Source organism: Chaetodon trifascialis, chromosome 10, assembly GCF_039877785.1.
Source record: "Chaetodon trifascialis isolate fChaTrf1 chromosome 10, fChaTrf1.hap1, whole genome shotgun sequence".
Classification (NCBI taxonomy): domain Eukaryota; kingdom Metazoa; phylum Chordata; class Actinopteri; order Chaetodontiformes; family Chaetodontidae; genus Chaetodon; species Chaetodon trifascialis.
The window spans coordinates 22,534,436-22,552,656 of record NC_092065.1 but is presented as its reverse complement, the minus strand read 5'-3'; the positions used below and the strand labels follow the sequence as shown (position 1 = coordinate 22,552,656).

At 43.4% G+C, this 18,221-nt stretch overlaps 1 protein-coding gene across 1 annotated transcript in view; it reads right to left on the bottom strand.

Moving 5' to 3' along the window:
• The window catches only part of necab2 (N-terminal EF-hand calcium binding protein 2), a 118,426-nt gene extending 100,775 nt beyond the window's left edge, over positions 1-17,651 (bottom strand). Inside the window, exons 1-2 of the mRNA XM_070972633.1 lie at positions 17,244-17,651; positions 12,655-12,679 (exon numbers count right to left, since the gene is read on the bottom strand). Of these exons, the coding sequence (XP_070828734.1) occupies positions 12,655-12,679; positions 17,244-17,570 (352 nt within the window). The 5' untranslated portion in view covers positions 17,571-17,651. The remainder of the gene's footprint in view (positions 1-12,654; positions 12,680-17,243) is intronic.
• Between the last annotated feature and the right edge of the window lie 570 nt (positions 17,652-18,221).

Sequence of the window (18,221 nt, the reverse complement as noted above, 5' to 3'; positions counted from 1 at the left end):
AACAGTTTAAGACATTTAACTCAGATCCACCAACGTCAACCCCATGGTGGCACAAGAAGAAATGTCAGGGGATCAGATAAGTCATTAGACTTCATCCTGTGATCACCAAGAATGTCTGTACAAACTTTTATGGCAATAGTTGTTAAAATATTTCAATCTGGACCAAAGACCAAATTGACATCTCCATCCCTACAGCCATGCTGCTAGCAAGGCTTGAACTTACACAAACCGCGAATCAAACAGTAAACTAGCTGATAATTGATGAGAGATTTGTTGATCAACTAAATACTGACTTTAAGCTTTTGACTACACCCACCTGAAAATTGAAAAGATTTTTTTTTACTCGGCTCAGCGTGTCCTCAGACGGTGGGCGACACCTGAGAGCAGATTACGAACTGAAGGCCAACAGCTGCCCACAGTCTGCCAGAAAAACAAGCCTTCAGCAAAGCGCTGTTCGTCTTGCGCAGAGGAATTTATTTTGGGGGGATAAGGGGGGAGGGGTTAACTTTAGTGTCATGGCAACGGCAGTCCATAGGGCCTCATGGGAGGAGAACAGAGGGATGCTGTAACCAGGGGCAACTGAGTGGTAACTGGGGTTACTGTATCATTGATGTCAGCAGAGGTAAACTGCTTGTTTAGAGCTTTATTTCAGAATGCCAAAAGAGGGCAAGAAACCTCATTTTACCTCACATACAGGAGTTCTTGGCTCTCTTACGACTCATTATCACTGCACTTTTTTATTGGTCAGCCGGTGAATCTGAATCTAAATGTGTGTGTATTGTAAGCTTTGGAGCCTTAGTGATGATCATACAGGACCATCTGCAAGTGTGGTTCAAGGGGTTTATCGACCTCGTGGAACAGTGCAGGTAAAACAAAGTTTGGAAACCACAGATAAATGCAGTCACTGAGTCGACTCCATCCCAGCTGATTCAGCTGAGAGACCTTTAGGCAGAGTTATTATGCGCGAACCCACACACTCACAGACACACCTGGCAAGGCCACAGTGTTAATTATGCGGCACGTAAATGTCATGTCTTAAGTGCCCCTGGTGTTTTCATGCTCATAACAGAAGACCCCTACTCTTCCAATAATACACACAGATGGTGTGCACAGATACTAATCAGAGGGCACACATCCTCTCCTGAGTGACAGCTCCCAACCGTTGCTCATTAAGAGAGAAAAAGTCAGGAATTAGCAGTCGCAGCTAGATTTTCTGCCTATATGAAGCTCTTGGAAGAACAAACACTGAGCAGCGTTACCTCTGATGATCAGCACTGCCAATCACTGACTGTGGCTGTGTTCACCATGGTAACCCCACTGCTTTTTGACGCTGAGGTGGCTCACTTTTCAAGTGCTGTGGCAGGTACTTCCTTTGCTACTAATGGTGTAATCCAGCAACAGAGACATTTCAGAGAGATAATGGGTGCTGCTTACAAAACCTGCATTGTCAGGTGTCACATGCTTAATTACTTTCTCTCTCAAAATACATTTTGAAGTCAGATTTCATTGTCTCCAGTTTTGACTGACTGGAGACTGTAGTTGTCCTTGCAAACACTGAACAAAGGCACTACAAATGAGCGAATAGTGGCAAAAAGAATATGCTGCTGAACGCACACTGACGCTTCAGAGATTTGGTTTTACCTTCAATATTCAATCTGACTTTGGCTCCATTCTTATGAATCAGCACCATCATTTGCAATGGCTTTGATATGGACTTTATATACAATGCATTGCTTGCAATAACATGAACAAATCTCTAAAAAAAAAATAAAACATTATTGTGTGATCACGTGTTTGAAATTTGAAGAATATTGATGAATGTGAATGAGAGATCGGTGGGTGTGCCTTTACCAAATAACCTGAAGAAAGTATTTCAGTATTCACATGTATTGTACACACTTTACCACCCCCACATTGGCGACTGCAGACTGCATGAAACACAGTCACTCTTGGTATCTAGACTGCAGATTGCCATTGGACTGATAATGGAACGTGCTCTACTGCACCGCACCACCTGCTGTGGCATGCTTAGCATCACGAAAATGTTAAACCAGCACAGGTTAGCAAAGGACGCCACAGGAAAATCCCACTTACCCACCCACCATATTGTAATATGCACATGAAAAAGACTTCACGTCAGATCATTCATGCAGGTTACGAGAGGTCAGCCAGAGGTGTCCTGACATAGGAAAGAACAGACTCAGCTGAGTGAGCACCTCTGCCTCGTCCATTATCTTTATACATCAAACGTCATCATGTGTTATCATTTACTTTTCATTCATTCATTTTGTGCTCCATTAAAAACCTTCCTCACTCTTTAACGTCAGACCTTTCTTCTGCAGAGCAGCTACATCGCAGGTGGAACTAATCCCATCAGAGGCAGGTCTTTTGCACCAGCAGCTGTACGTAAGCAGGATTTTTATCAACACTGAGTGGAGAGCTGTTGTGGCACGCTGCCAGCTGATCTTCTCCTCTGTCTTTTCAATTATCCAATCAAAATGTTGTAATACACTTACCGCCATGCCTCCTATTCCTTATTTTCTATACACACACCCACATACACACCACAGCACACACAATCAGTGGGTGTAAATCTGTTCAGGACACAAAACAGCTCTGATCTCATCACTGGTTGTTAGTTGAGACTCTAGATGATCTGTGTGTGTGTGTGTGTGTGTGTGTGTGTGTGTGTGTGTGTGTGTGTGTGTGTGTGTGTCTGTGTGTCTGTGTGAGTGGTTTAAAAGGTCACATCAGTGAATCAATGACTCCTCCAGCTCTAAAGCAGAGAATCAGGTTGGACTGATTAAAGGCTTTGCTTTTTCCAGATGACTTGCTTAGACTCATAAGTTCCTTGGCCTTTGATTTCAATCTTTTTCTCTCTCATACCCTCAATCAATAGCGCCAGGTCTGCTTAAGACCTGTGTGCAGGCTCAATTAAGGTGATTGCAAGGGCTCCTAACAACCTCATAATCGCCAATCATCCAATCTGATGATGCAAACGTCTCACTTGAGGTTTTTGTACGACCGACGATGAGTGATTTTTAGAAGCACGTGATCCAAGCGCTTTCTGATTAGTTTTGTTTAGAGATTTGTTTACTCAAAGTCAGGTGGACACTGGATGTTTCAATTCTTTGCATAACACCAGGGGTTTATCACTCCTATCACACTCTGTCTGCTTTTTGGAGGATAATCATGGTCCAGATCTATCAAAGTGTTATGTTGTCATGGATTCTATGGGTTGCATTTTGGGTTACAACTTGAGCCTGTTTGTTTTTCAAGCCAACATTTGTTTAAATTTTGACTAATTATTACCAAAAGTATTTTGATATGGAAGCAAACTTTAAAATGTGGTGATTCTCAGGCAACATCTGGAGTTATAAGGAGCATCCTCTTCCTATGATCTCTAAGCAAAATTAGGAATTTCCATATTGGAGATATGATATCCTCAGGAAGTCACACTGAATTTAAACTAAAGCATAAGTTACAGGTTCAGATTTGCCTCAAAGACAGTACAGAGTACAAATTTTGACGCAAATAGCTGCAGTTGAACCACTAAATTGCTCTGGCCGTGTTGACAAGGGCCAAATAAATGGGCCGAACAACAATTCATAACAAACTTCCAGTTGTTTTCAGAGCACTTGCATGCATCTGTCTCTCTCACTTCACATCTGTCCCTCCATGCCCCCTTTCAACTCTCCCATGGGAAGCCAGCCTCACAGATTTACACAGATATTTGACAAAACCAAGTCTGTGAATCTGTTTAGATCTCCCATTGTCTGTCCATCTTTTTCTCCGTAAGGTCCCTCCGTTGCACAATGAGAGCTCTGTCTGGTTCAGAGAGGAGACAGGGGACGAAGGAAGGCTGGAGAGAGGAAAACCTGGCTGCACTATTACACAGGCATGAGGAGGAAGTGAAGGATAAAGTCACTGAGAGAAATGCAGAAGAATTTAAAGCAAGACAAACCGCAAACAGGTAGAGAGAAGTGGGAGAGACTGCAGGGTAACACAAGGGAGGAGGTGGAGAGGAGAGGATGGAGAATATACAGAAGGGGGGTGCAGTGAGGAGGGATATGGAGGAGAAAGAGAAAGAGAAAGAGAAGGGAGAGGATAGGTGGGTGATGGTGCCAAACGCTCACTCATCCCACAGGCGGCTCAGCTTTGTTTCAGCAGTGCTGCCAAATGTGGCTCGGCCAGGGAGTCCTGCCACGCCAGCACCGAAGCCCAGTTCAAAAAACCATGGCGCCGCTCACACAGCGGAGAGCGAGCCAGAGGGGGAGGGAGGGAGGGAGAGAAATGACGGCAGATGGGAGGAAGGAGGGAAGGAAAGGAAAGACGGTCGACTGAAGAATCAAAGAAGGATGGAAGACTAATTGGAATGAATAAATCAATTTGCAAAACAAGTCACTGTGCAATAAAACATCTGCGGGATACATTAAAATACAATTTAGCTGCATCTTTGTAATGTTCATATATTAAGATGAAATACTATATCAGATAAAAGACCTCTATTATTCTACTGTTACTGCATATCAGACTGATGTCAACATGTGGCACCCTGATCTAACCATCGCTCCCTCTTCTATCCTTAAAAAAAGCCTGATAATAAAATTTAATTCCGTTACTAAAGGCTTCAATTTCAGCTCTGTGCTCTTGCAATCTGAACCATACAAATATTCCAGGGGAATGAGGTGAAAAGAGGGGGGATTGATCCCGACCCAGCAGAGGGCAGAAAGCGTCAGGTGAGGAAAACATCTTCAAAGGACGTCTTAGCTCTGAGCCTTTGATCCAAATCCAGACGACCAAGACGCTGAACAAAGAGACTTCAATCCCCTCTGGTCTCCTCCCTCACTCGCTCTTTCTTCTGTAGGCCACCAAAGGAACCTGCACTGAATACTTTTTACTTTTCACGCCACTGTTCGCTTCACATCTCATCACTCCTGCTCCACGACGCTAAACTCAGTCAGTGTTGACTTCTGTTTGTTACTGAGGACTATAGGAGGCATGTGTCATGTAAGATGCAAAGGTGGGTGCCTGGTCAAGTCATTTTATCGTGATGCTATAAATGCCTCATTCTGTAGATCACATAGATGCTATTCAGTTAACATACTGAAGAAGAAGTAAATGAAAACAAGTCGCTCTCAAATTCGAAGGAATAGTTTGAAATTTGGGAAACACGGGGCTGATTCCAGCAAAAGGTTTGGGCACATTTGCAAATCCTTTATTAAAAACAAATTATTTTTGTAAATATAAACTCATATTGAATTTGATGCCTGCGCTATAAGACAAGGTCGTACGATGTAGATATGTTGTGTTTTAGTGTGCTTCTCCATGCATCTCCCATAGGCTTCAATAGAACTGTCATGAAAGTCTGGCACCAAGCACAGCATTACATCACTGTATTATGACGTAAGGAGCCTTCCTTCATTCATAGCATCCTTGGTTGTGGTTCTAGTGATGTGCAAGAGTGGAATCAATCTTCTCTAAGTGATTGAGCATATTTCTCAACATGTCAACCCAATCCTTTAACAACGGTTGTGTTTTTGTAAATTTCATTTTATGGATGCAGATGATGCTCCTATCTGCTGCCATAATGTGGTGGCATGGTGTGTGAATGTGATGTATAAAAGATGTGAAAGTGGTCTTTCCTGAATCCAAACATAAGTATGTATACTGTACACCTAATGTGCCTCTAATGTAGTCTCTATATGTTGCGCATTTATGGTACAAGAGCAGTAAAATGACTCTATGAAGATGTTATTGTGTGCGCCAAGGTTAGGTACAGCTAATCATTAGCATAAATGTACCCAGAGATCAGGCTGGGATAAGGAAAAGACATTTAGGTATAAATGTAGACTGGATAAGAGGAGATTAAACAGGTAGGGAACAACAGAGATATATATACAACTAAAAGATAAAAGCCACTCTTTATCTAAAGCGAATTAACCTGGAAAAAAGGTGAGTTGAGGTAGAAAAACAGGGTTTATTTCTTTCTTTTTCTTTCACTCTGTGTTCAGTCCGACGCTCTAAGCGGTGGACTGGATATGAGTTCTGTCTGCCAGCACCATACAGAGTTTTAATTAAGTGAGTTTAGCACAACCAGCCACCCATCCACAAGCCCGCAGCCAACACACACTGAGATGCCGAGTGAATGCGGAGGAAGACAACTTTGTACTTTGTCTGACTTTTCTCTGTCACTCATTTTGAACGCAAATGTGGCCGATCACATAACGGCAGGTGTCACTGAGGCGCATTTTGTTTGTTGTGTCAGAGCGGTTCACGAGCATGAAAGCGATTTGACTGATGTGTCAGTGCAGGGGCGAACGTGTAATGTCTTGGCTAACAGGTAATATACTGTACAAACACAACACTGAAAAGCAGAAGGGGATTTAGCCTTTTCTCTCTTGTTCAGGCACGGGTGTCATTTTCACACATGCAAGCAGCATTTTCAGATGCAGCTGGTCTGATGTGGGCACAATCTCACTGTCAGGCTTTAGGACTCAAAACTGGATCAATGCCACTATGAGAAATGGCAGGATTTTACACTCAGTGGGCAGCTGACAGCACAAACAGCATACCTGGTGTGAATGCGCTGGGTTTTCCAAGACAAAAGCTGAATATTGTGAACACACTCTGAGCTTTGTGTCGTGTCCTACAGCAGAAACAGTTCCCCTGTTTTTCCTTTCTTTCCTGTCACTCTGACAGAGCTTCCCCTCTCTATTTGTCTCTTCTCTGTCTCCCTCGGCGTGCGGCACTCTGGGGCTTGTTAGCAGCGGTGTCAGTGATTAAAGACTGCAGGTAATTAGATACACATGACACCATTCTGACTGACTGGCTGACTGACGATCTGCAGCATCTGCCAGCAGATGAGCCGAATGTTTCGCTGTTCACAGTCAAAAGCCTTCCCCGTATGATTCCAGATAGAGACTTAATGTACATGCAAACCATCATCATCACCATCATTAGCATCTCATACTGTGCACCATATTTGAGTTTCTGCTGTTCTTTAGAATTAAACGTTTAAGTGAGCTTATAGTTCCTGTGTTAGTTCAGCCCTTCAACCCCACAGAGAGTCAATTATTCATAAAATGGACCAGTTATCTTTAGCTTCTATCAGTTTACCTGATTCCTGATTTTAAAAATGCTCTACTGTTCAAATTAAATGCTTTACATCACTCCTGTAACCACTGATTGGTGTATTATTCTGATCACAGATGCTAAAGAATGATGAGTCACTCTGAGATTGTTTCAGTAGGTTTCTAGGTGACTGAATTACTGCAACTTTCAGATGGTGGTGATGGACAGCCTATTTGGATTTTTCCTCCTCCGTGGGATGTATTTAATCGTACAGAATGACTCTATCACAGCCACAACTGCAGTTTGAATCAGGATGTTTCCACAGCTTAGATAAGCAACACGAGCCACATCTCCACCGCAGGAACTTTCCCCTGAGAGCAGGAACCTTTGGAGAGGCTCCGCCGCGTTGAACAGGTTATAAATTAAGTACCTGGGACTCAGAAAGTCACGACTCACGGGGTTAGTACTTTGTGAAAGTACAGGAACTCTGGGGGTGGTTCTTGCAGCGCTGAACATTTCTGACTGGTCAAGTGCTCGCAGCGTTTTATTTCAGGCTCCACTTTAAAAAAACACTGCATCCACGAGCATGTTTTTTTTTTTGTGTACTGTGCTTTGATACGTCAGCATGGAGTTACAGAGGAAAGCAAATGACGGATGGACTGAAGTCCAGGTCAGGTCAGAAGACTACTCTGTCTCATCTTTGCAGGCCTTTCAACCATGGTGGGAACGCAGACAACGACGGGCTGAAGGAACCTTTTAGTTCACTGAAAAGTAGTTGGATGCACACGGTGGGAACCCAGCTACACTGACGAGTTTTCATCCTGATTTCACTCCAGATGCTCTGTGTGGTTTCATGCTGATGGTTGATCTGCATATTTTGTGTTACTAGTTTAACATGTGAGGGCTACAGTATGAGAGTCATGTCTGCCTACCAGCACTTCTAAAGCTAACTAACAAGTTGTATCTCATTATTTAAGGTGGATTTTCTAACCCACTACAGATACATGAGTGGTATCTACCTTCTCATCCAACTCTACACCAGCGGGAATAAGAGTAGCTCCCAAAACGTCAAACGACTGCTTTAAGGCTCAGCTTTTGGGGAACAGGAATAGGAAGAAGTCTGTCTTCAAGAGTCAATTTTGAATAAATTCTTTGACATTTTGGTTTAGCGAAATAGTCATGTCACTGCGTTATCTATGGAGCTAGAACCACAAGTAGATTATTATTGAAATACTCAAAGCAGGGGGAAGCAGCCCGCCTCGCTCCATCCAAAGTTTTAAATGACACCTAAGCAGCACCTCTAAAACTAACACACGCTCTGCATCTCAACAGGAAATGTCAAAACAGCAAGCTGTCGAGAGTTAATGCATATCAGCTGATGAAAGTAGGTGCTGTGGACTGACACTACCTTTTAAACTGAGCCAAGCTAGCTGTTCCTCCGTGCTTAAGTTAAGCTAACAACCATGAGAGTGGTATCAATCTTCTCATCTGGCTCCTGGCAAGAATGTGAATTTTCATATTTCTCAAAATGTCAAACTGCTGCTTTAAGCTTGAGAAAGCTGAGACGTCAACCTTGGAAACTTCTCCCACAGGTTTGGGGAAGCAGACAGCTAACAGAGATGTAATCCAGCCTCTTTTTAAGACCTGTGCAGCACCGAATCAGCTGGCTCCTTTTGAATAAACCATGAACTAAGTGCTCCAGTGCGGACCTTCCTCTGGCTGTCTGCACTGCCTCTTCCTGTCTGTCCCTCGTGTCTGCTACTTGCCAGTTTGTCTTTCTCAACTGATTCATGTCTTCCTTTTCTCTCTGTCTCATCAGCAAAACAGCAGTCTCTGTCCTCATCTTTCCTCACCTCCTACATTTATATTCCTTTTTTTCTTCATATGCTTTGTATAACTAAGAAATACTTGTATTTCCCTCTGAAATCTAGTGCAGAAGACACAAAAGGCGGCATGAAAATACCTCAAATTTGTACTTAAGTGATGAAATGGGCAGATAAATCAACACATCCCACCATCTCCACACCAGCCTGACAGGTGATCTGTGGAGTGCACAGCTCAGAACACTTGGCCACCAAACATCGGTATGTAATTCAAATAAAATAAGGAAGTCACTTCCATTAATGTAACAGTGATGAGCTGTGTTTGGCCACACTGAACAGAAGCGGCTGCACCCTCTTATTTACTTTTAGCTGTAAGGTTGTAATTCTGTCTCGTCTTGACAGCACGGATAAACAAGCCTCCCTAAACTCCGTCTGCTTTCTGTCTTTATGTCAAACACTGGGACGATAATTAGCAGATGGCTGATGAGTCACAAGACAAGAAGCAAGAAAAAAAACTATCCACTAAGTGATGAGAGCGCAGACACAAAAATCCCTGGTTGTGTCAGTGGTATAAAAGTCCAAAGTTTCATCAAAATGCTTTTTCCCAATTACATCACATTTGCAATTCACAGCTTTCTTTAAACCACACAGGTATTTTCACTTCTTTTACCTAACTAAGACCTTGAGGTGTCCAAAATCACTCCCTCATTCAATCTTTCACTACTCACTATATAATAGATATAACAGACCATCCCCAAAGTGGTTGGTGATGGACTGATCCAAACCTGCAGATAAACACATGGTTGAGATGAATCTCTATAAAGTCCAAAGCAGATAAAAGGGAGGTTGGGCGGTTAAAAATGTGTTTGAACACATGTATTCATGCTCCAAATTAATGGCGCTGATTAAATAATTCCATTTTGCGGCCAAGGATTCAGAACCCAGGTCACTATTGCACAACATTCCCATTTCACTTACAAAGATGAAATTTCAAACAGCAGCAGCTCGATGGACTGTGGCGTATCAGAAGTGCTACTGCAAGTGCAAACAGGAGACTAAGTGCTGTCAAATGATGCAACTATTTCAGAGAGTTATTGGCTGCTGAAACACTCCACAAGCTGCATAACAATGGCTTTGAGTCGGCTGTGATCGTCGCGCAAAGCACACCCAGAATGCACACGGCCGCGCTAACACACGGGCGTTCTGACACACTTTCACGCTGCACACGAGCAAACACAAAAAAATGCTCAGTGATGCATGCTACTTGTATTTGAAGTAGAAGTGGATGCATAATGCACACATGTTCTCTCTCTCTCTCACACACACACACACACACTCACACAGCCGCTGGTTTGCTGTTTCAGCAGGTTGAGGGCAGGAAAGCTGGCCTTAAAATCTGTGCTATGAATGTTAAGACAGAACTCAGCCAATTAAAGCTAAATTACTGCCCTGTTGTCAGATATACCACACTCCCTCTTCTTCCCTTGCTCCTCTTCCTCTCATCGCCCTGCTCCTCTTTCTCTTTCTCTGTCCTCTCCCTTTTAATCTCTGCCACCCCTGCCTCTCCTTCTGTCAGTCTCTGCCTCCCTGTACCCTCTTGTCTTTTTAACAATTCTCTCCTCTCCCCGTTAGCATCTCCTTTCACCCTCTCTCACTCATTAAAACAGTTCCCCGGTCTTCTCCCCGGAGAGAGGGGGAGGAGGATAAAAATAGCTCTTCCTCAGCTTGTGCTCACTGGTTCTTCCTTCCAGTGTGCGTTCCATACATCAAATAACTCCATTTCTTCATAATAACTGTTGTTTCTGCTTCTCACTTTGTTCCTCGCCGACTCTCAGTCCCTCTTTTCTCTGCAGCCCCTCACCCAGCTACACCCGGATCTGCCTCTTTAAAGACAGCTGTGTGTTTCTAGCAGCAATGGAGTTGTTGAAACACCCCAAGAGACTGTTATCATCAAGTTGCACACAATCTTACAGCTTGTTTGTGATGGAGAAAGAGTTGCTTTAGCTTTCATAAAGCTGCTCTGTGCTCGGGATAAGATCAGCATGAAGTGAAAATGTACATTCTGTTTAGTCTTAACTGGCATTCTGTATCTGCACAGTTGGTAATTAGGCAGTGCAAGTATTTAACATGTTGACAGCTGATGCCACAGTCTGTTGTAAAGAGCAGAAAGAATAACCCCAGGCGAGATGAGGATGTCATCTACAGCAGCGATGCCAACAGTTAAATTATCTGGAAAAACTGTTTATGTTCGCTGGTCTACAACTTCAGTTGATAAATGTATTTTGTGCAGTGTGTATCGACACACACACACACACACACACACACACACACACACACACACAGCCATTGTGCTAACAACTAATGAAACAGAGGTCAAACAGATGACTAAGCAATGACGAAATAAACCGCCACAATAGTGCACATTAAAGTGAACAGAGCTACATTTTGGCAACATGTGCTGGAGAGGAGGCAACGAGGTAATATGCTTGGATAGCAGAGAAACCCCCTTCTCACACACACACACACACACACACACACACACACACACACACACACACACACACACACACACACACACACACACACACACACACACACTAACGCACAAACACCACAAGCAAATGGCCATCTGTCTGCTTCGAAAGCTAAGCTTTTTATGTTGTTTCCTCATTAGTTAAATAATTTTTGTCAGCGACACAGTGATAGTATGAAAGAGGCAAGGAGGGAGAGGATGAGAGGGAGGAAAGATGGACAGAGCAGGAAAAGAAGTGAAGGGAGAAGATGGAGAGAAAGAAAGCAGCAGTACATGAGATGCCAAGAGGTATAAACAAACTGCTCACTGGCACAGCTACACAGCAACATAAACTTTCTCTTTGAAAACGCTTTAATGTCCCAACATGCTAAAAATACGCCATAGTGCTGCAGCAGCTCAGACGGCACACAGGCAGAGCTCGGTGCTCAACAGTTTCCTGCTATGCAAAACACTTCAGACCCAACAAATCGTATGTTTGTGTTGCAGCACAATCAACCTGCCTACTGAGGTCAAAATACTTCAGGGACAGGTTGTTTGTTAGATTTAATTCTTGTGAATTTGTGTCCTTGTGAGGACAACAGCAGGTGCAAGCTGTATGAAAACACTAACTGCAAACATTCAGAGAGCATACATACCTCTGCCATGGCTGTGCACTCCTCTAAGGTTGCTAGATTGTTCTTTAATTGAACATTTTGATTTGCCATTGCAAGAGGAATTGCAGGTATAACTATTTATACCTGTGAACAACAGCTGAGACCTGACACACCTCAGTGGCATGCAGCCATTATAATTGTTATTAGTGACACCAGTGTGTGAAAAGTAAAACTGTCACCAATTAGAAGGGTCTATAAAAATGTTTTGAAACATGAATCTGCATGTGGATCTATTTCCATCAAAAAACACATAGAGATGCACATTCAGACACATGTACCATCTTTTTCATTCAAGTAAGTCCAGAACTTCTTGAGAAAAGTGGGAAAATGTTCAACAATGCAAATCCATCCAATATGAATATTTCCACCACATGTAAAACTGTGAATCGTCTTAAATACAATGAAATCATACTGTTTATCAACATGTGTCACTTTATGTTACAGCAGTCAATATATTTGTCTTCTGTAATGGTCAAAGTATAACAAATATATTGTACAAACTAACATTTTCAGATGTGTTTTCTCTCCAGTTCTGCAGAGAGCTTTTGAGATAGTCAATGAATGTACTCACCATCTTTGTCAGCTCTTCTGAAAATCTGTGAACACAAACCAAGAATGCAATTAGCATCATTCAAGGTATTAGCAGTGAGCTGCTAGAGGTATAACCAGGGAAGACGTACAGTCATATAAATGCCACTGAAGGAGGGCGGCTCCCACAGCCCTGCAGTTCAAAACGTGTTTGGAAAGTTACTTTTCAGTGAATACTTAACAGATACATAAGATGGACACAATAATATAAACACAAATGTAAACGACTGAACCAACAGAGTTGATGTAACACAATTTCAACAAAAAATAGAATATAACAGTGATACATATACAACTGTGTATCATCTGCATAATAATACATCTTCTTTCCAAACCATAGAGCTGAGAGGAAGCATGTCCACATAAAAAAAGAGAAAAGGACCCAATACTGAGCCCTGAGATAGGCATTTTTCTGATTTGGCGACGCAAGCGTTACTTCAGAAGTATGTTTAGAGATTTTCGTGGTCAACAGTGTCAGATTCCATGCGAAGCTCCAATAAACGAGACTCAGAGCAGTTGCTTTCATCTGCTCTAACCTAAATGTTAAGAGAGCAGTGTATTCTGTTTGGCTATAAAGCACTTCTCAGCAAGTTACCCGAGTATCTCTCACTAAAAATCAAGGTTGCAGTGGTCCCATGACTACTTGGTCCTCGAGGATCACCATGTCAGTGCTTAGATTGGGAAACTGGCTCTAAAATACTATCCACCACACAAATGAAACAACCTGCAGAAACTCTTAAAACTAGACAAGCTGATCCCTTTTAATCAATTCAAATCTCCTTTGATGGCTTAGTTTCAAGGTGGACAAGGTGTCACCAATTCAGTATCTTCGCAAATGTGAAATATGGTCAATCTCCATGTAATAAACATCTACTTTAAATGCACTGGAAGGCTTATTACTGACAATTTAACAGTTTGTATTTTAAGACAGAAGGTGATGCACTTGTTTTTACTTTAATGAGGATTATAAATCTCAGGCACTCGGGCAAAGCATCAACATGAAGTCACATTTAAGCTGAAGTGACAGACGGCTGAACACACATAATGTCATGTTTCATAAGAACAGAACGACCCGTTTTCTTTGCAGCAAACGCTGAAGCCAGTGGGTGAATAAGTGCAAATAGAAATGTTCAATCTACCATTCAGTTTGTTAACAGTGCAGCCGGTACAGTGAGTGCACGCAGACAATGAATCACACACAAACACTTGTGTCTCAACCAGATAAGGTGCAGTGTTGTGCGATAAGACTTGTTAGGAGCCACGGGACAGAAAGCTGCACACACACACAGAAAGAAGTCACTGACTGATGATTGCTTGCTGTATATATGTGCGCCACATTCTACGCATGTATGAACACATGATTCTGGCTAATTTATAGCTTCAGTGAAGGCTCTTTCCCTACGGATTTGAAAGAAGCAGGTTTGATACTTTCATCAGTGTTTCATGGTGTAACATATACTGTTCCTACTGACAACAACTGCCAGAAACCAGCACAATGACAGGGAAGAGGTGGAAGACAGGGAGAGACACAGTGAGGGGGATGCAAAAGATGAAAGGAAGAGACGGGGGGATACTTATTTTCTTCTGACAAAACCTGGACTGTTGTCACACTAACTGTTCTTGTGAAGGACAAAACTGACAACTTTAATAGACGTCTTTCCAACCTACAGGGGATGAGTGCGTGGTGCTAAAAAGATTTTTTGCTGAAGAATCTCTTCAATTTTCCCCCATTATACAGACAAGATGTGAAAGTGCGTGAAGTGCAGATTCCCTTCCATCACACTTGAGAATAGAAGTGGAGCAGAGCTCATAAGACCTCTCACCTAAAAGGGTACAAAGCTGTCAGAAAAAAAACTCCTCAAGACTTGACAGTGACTTTCACTGTCATCACTGTCATGGGAATGTTGAGGGAGAGGCGGATTATGTTGTTTTTTTTAGATTGTTTGACTCTAACGTTTAATGTTTCAAGTAAAGCTGAAATAATGCATCAGTTGGTTCATCAGGACAAGATTCAGTATCAATCAACTGATTCATTGTTCCAGTCGTTTGTCAAGCAACAATGCCAATTCTCAGCTTTAAGGTCCTGAAATGTGAGGATTTGATGCTGATAGTAAATTGAAAAAACTATGACTGTCATTTAATTTATGGGCATAGACAAAAAATGTAATGAATCAAGAATATAGTGTGCAGATTAATAGATAATGAAAATACTCATTTGTTGCCATCCTGTACTCTACAAGCTTATTTCTTCCAAAACTATAGGTATGTATGTGTTGCATTTAGGCAGTGACTGCAGCCATCTGAACAGGCCAAAGTGAAAATCGTTAACTGCTGAGACGCACAAAGTACCAAATGACAAGCTGTTCTGCATTGTTCTGCTCTCCGGCTGCACCCTGGGGCGCTCTCAACTCCACAGACAACAGCCAACTCTGTAGCTGCTGGAGACAGACAAGCTTGGAGAGGAGGGGGAGTGTTGCAGTGAGGAGGCGGTGTGTGTGTGTGTGTGTGTGTGTGTGTAGAGAGAGTTGTAACAGAAATACAGAGTGAGAGGAAAAGGAGAGACAGGAAAGGAGAGGAACAGAAAACAACTGAACAAAATAGAAAGAGAAGACGGAGACCGAGGGAGGGGGAAATGTTGCCTACGTCTCCCAACCTGATTAAGAATGGATGTTTTCCTGGCCTGGCTGAGGAGAGAGGAGGAGGAAAAAAGGATATGGAATAAAGGAGGACAGGAGAGAAGGAAGGAGGGGGAGAGCGCGAACAATGAAAGGAGTTTAAAGAACAGACAGAAAGGTGCAGGAGGGTTAAGATGAATGAGAAGACGAGAGAAGCAAGCGATGAGAAACAAGCAAGCAGAGACGGACTAATGAGGAGTGCTGCCGGTGGGCGCACGCACGCACGCACGCACGCACGCACGCACGCACGCACGCGCACACACACACACACACACACACACACACACACACACACACACACACACACACACACACACACACACACACATCTACAGCAATCACTCAAACCCATTTGGTGTGGACTTCTTGACCATGATAGTACTCCTGGGGTCAATAAAATGGGAAAATGGCAAAAACGATTAACATTTCAAAGTTCAAGCCAATGAAGAAAGTGAGATGGAGAGAAAATGTCAGAGTGCTCGCTGCTGATGACAGAAGGCACGGCTCACACTGCATCGATCAATCGATGTGACTATAGCAGAAAAACGTCGCGTTCGAGGTTCCTGGTAAAATGCAGCAAAAAGGACACAAACCCATTGAAAATATAAGAGTTGGAAGTTATCTCGATAAGAAATCTATGCAGACTGCATACACAGAAAACACAGACAGAATCAATATTATCAGTTCCAGCAGTTTTTCAATTGAAACTGTTTAACTCAAATGGTACAAGGTTGTACGTTGAATGTGAAAATGTTGAGAGAAATTCATCTTTTTCTGCCATATTTTCTGCCTGAAACCCAAACTTCATAAATGCAGGATCAACGTGAGACCAGGTTGGTGATGTGTCACATATCAGAAACAGCTCAAAGAGCCACTTTGGCTCCAAACTGGAAGCTTATGAAAGTCTGCTTTACTGCATCTGCCTGAGTGGACACTGTCCTGTTCAAGGAGGGAGTGTCAGCAGCAAATCAGGCTACACCCCCATCAACCCCACACACACACACAGAGAAAGAGAGAATGAGTTTAGTAGGGTAGTGGGATATCTGGACCCTCTGGTCTTGATCGTAATTAGTTTTCCGTGGACCCCTTCCTTATCAGGCTGTCAGTCTATGTGGGTCGTGGTCAACGTCTGCAGAAACTGATCCACTTTCCTCTTTTGTTTTATACCCCGTTAAAGCGTTAAAGCAGTATCAGCTGATCTCCAGGGGAAAGATTTAGTGGGGCGCTGATGAAAAATAAGCCAACAGTATTGATGAGCTGACCTCAATCAACATGGCGCTGCGTAACTGCCACTTCCAAACCAGCAGCATCTTTGTGCAGGTTGATCCTCCAGAATATGGTAGTAAGACATTTCATTCATTATTAAAGTGTTGGGATAAAACTCTCTCAAGCCTCCACACAGTCTGACTTACTGATGCTGCTTTTACTACAGTTGTAGCTGCTGAGCAGCGAAGCGCGTTGGTGCGCGTCGGACTGCTTTTGGACTGACAGTAAAACAATCAAAATCATCAAAAGTAACGTTGTATTGCACTGACCTGCGTCTGTGCTGAGTTCTGGATCAATATAATAAAGAAGTACACAAATTAAGACAAGCTTAAAAGACTTAAAAGCTTAAAAGGTCAATATTATGCGACACTGAACAGTGAATTTTTACAAAGATCTGAGACTGCTCTATCAGCGGGGGGGTGACAGGTTTGATCCCAGACAGCCACGTACCTTTCCAAAGTGTTAACTTAGCAGGCTTTGCTCTGCAAGGGTCCAGCTGAAAGTCTGAACTGTATATTGTTAGATCGTTTCTGTGCGTAAGTGCGCACTGCACCGGTCCGCACGCAGCGCTCAGTGGATGCCTTCATCCCGCACACCCTCCCACCCGCCCAGTGAGGCTGACCATACTCACATCCAAAATGACAGAGATGCCTCTCCGCGGTTCCGGGGCGAAGAACTGCTCCTGAGCCACGGCCACCTCCTCCTTGCTGGAGGCCCACTCCCGGCTGGAGATGTTCTTGTTGTCGCTCATTTTGGTGACGATCCAGCGGACGAGCCCGTCGATTCCACCGGGCTGGGCGCCGCTGTTTCCGGACTGTGCTGCCGTCGCGGACTCGCTGTCCTGACCGGCTACGGGTTTCGGCTGCTCGCGGCTTTCTTGGGCTCGAAGTTTGACTTGTTCTTTGTTCAGCAGTTTGTGGACTCCGTCCCTACAGTAGCGCGCTGCCTGCTCACACATCCTTTTGCTGCGGAGCGCTCATGCTGCGCTCTATGGGAGAGAGAGAGAAGCCCCCACCCCCCACCTCCCCCGTTACATCACAGCACCCACCCCAAAACACACCCACCCATCCTACATACCTCTAGCATTATCGATACAAGGAGAAATGATCATTATATTCTTACGGGACAGATATTTGTCAGGTTTGGAGACTTTATAATGACTTTGTTGCTCTTCACGTTTACTGCATGTCACCTCTCACCAGTTATTATTCTGTATTCCGAGGGGACTTAAGACAAGGCGTCACGTCACTCTGCTTGGTCTTGTTTCAAGTCTAAAGTCATATTTCACTTCCTTCTCTTGAACAGTCACAGCAGGAGCTGTCAGCCATCAGTCTGTGTGGCTCACTTTATCCCAATGGAAAGATGAAGGGAAGACTCTTTTGAATGGTCAGTTCAGCTCCTCATTACAGCTTTAGGTGCGTGTGTGTGAGAGGGAGAAGTGATCTAACCTTTGGTAATGAGCATTTCCTCCAGCTTTGCCCTTTCTGCTGAGTAGCTGGTGTCACCTGCAATGTGCTGTGTGTCTAACAGCATACAGGACAGTTTGGACAAATTAACTCCTGTTGGAAAGTTAACACTTTAACGCGAAGAAGGTTAGAAGCATGACCAA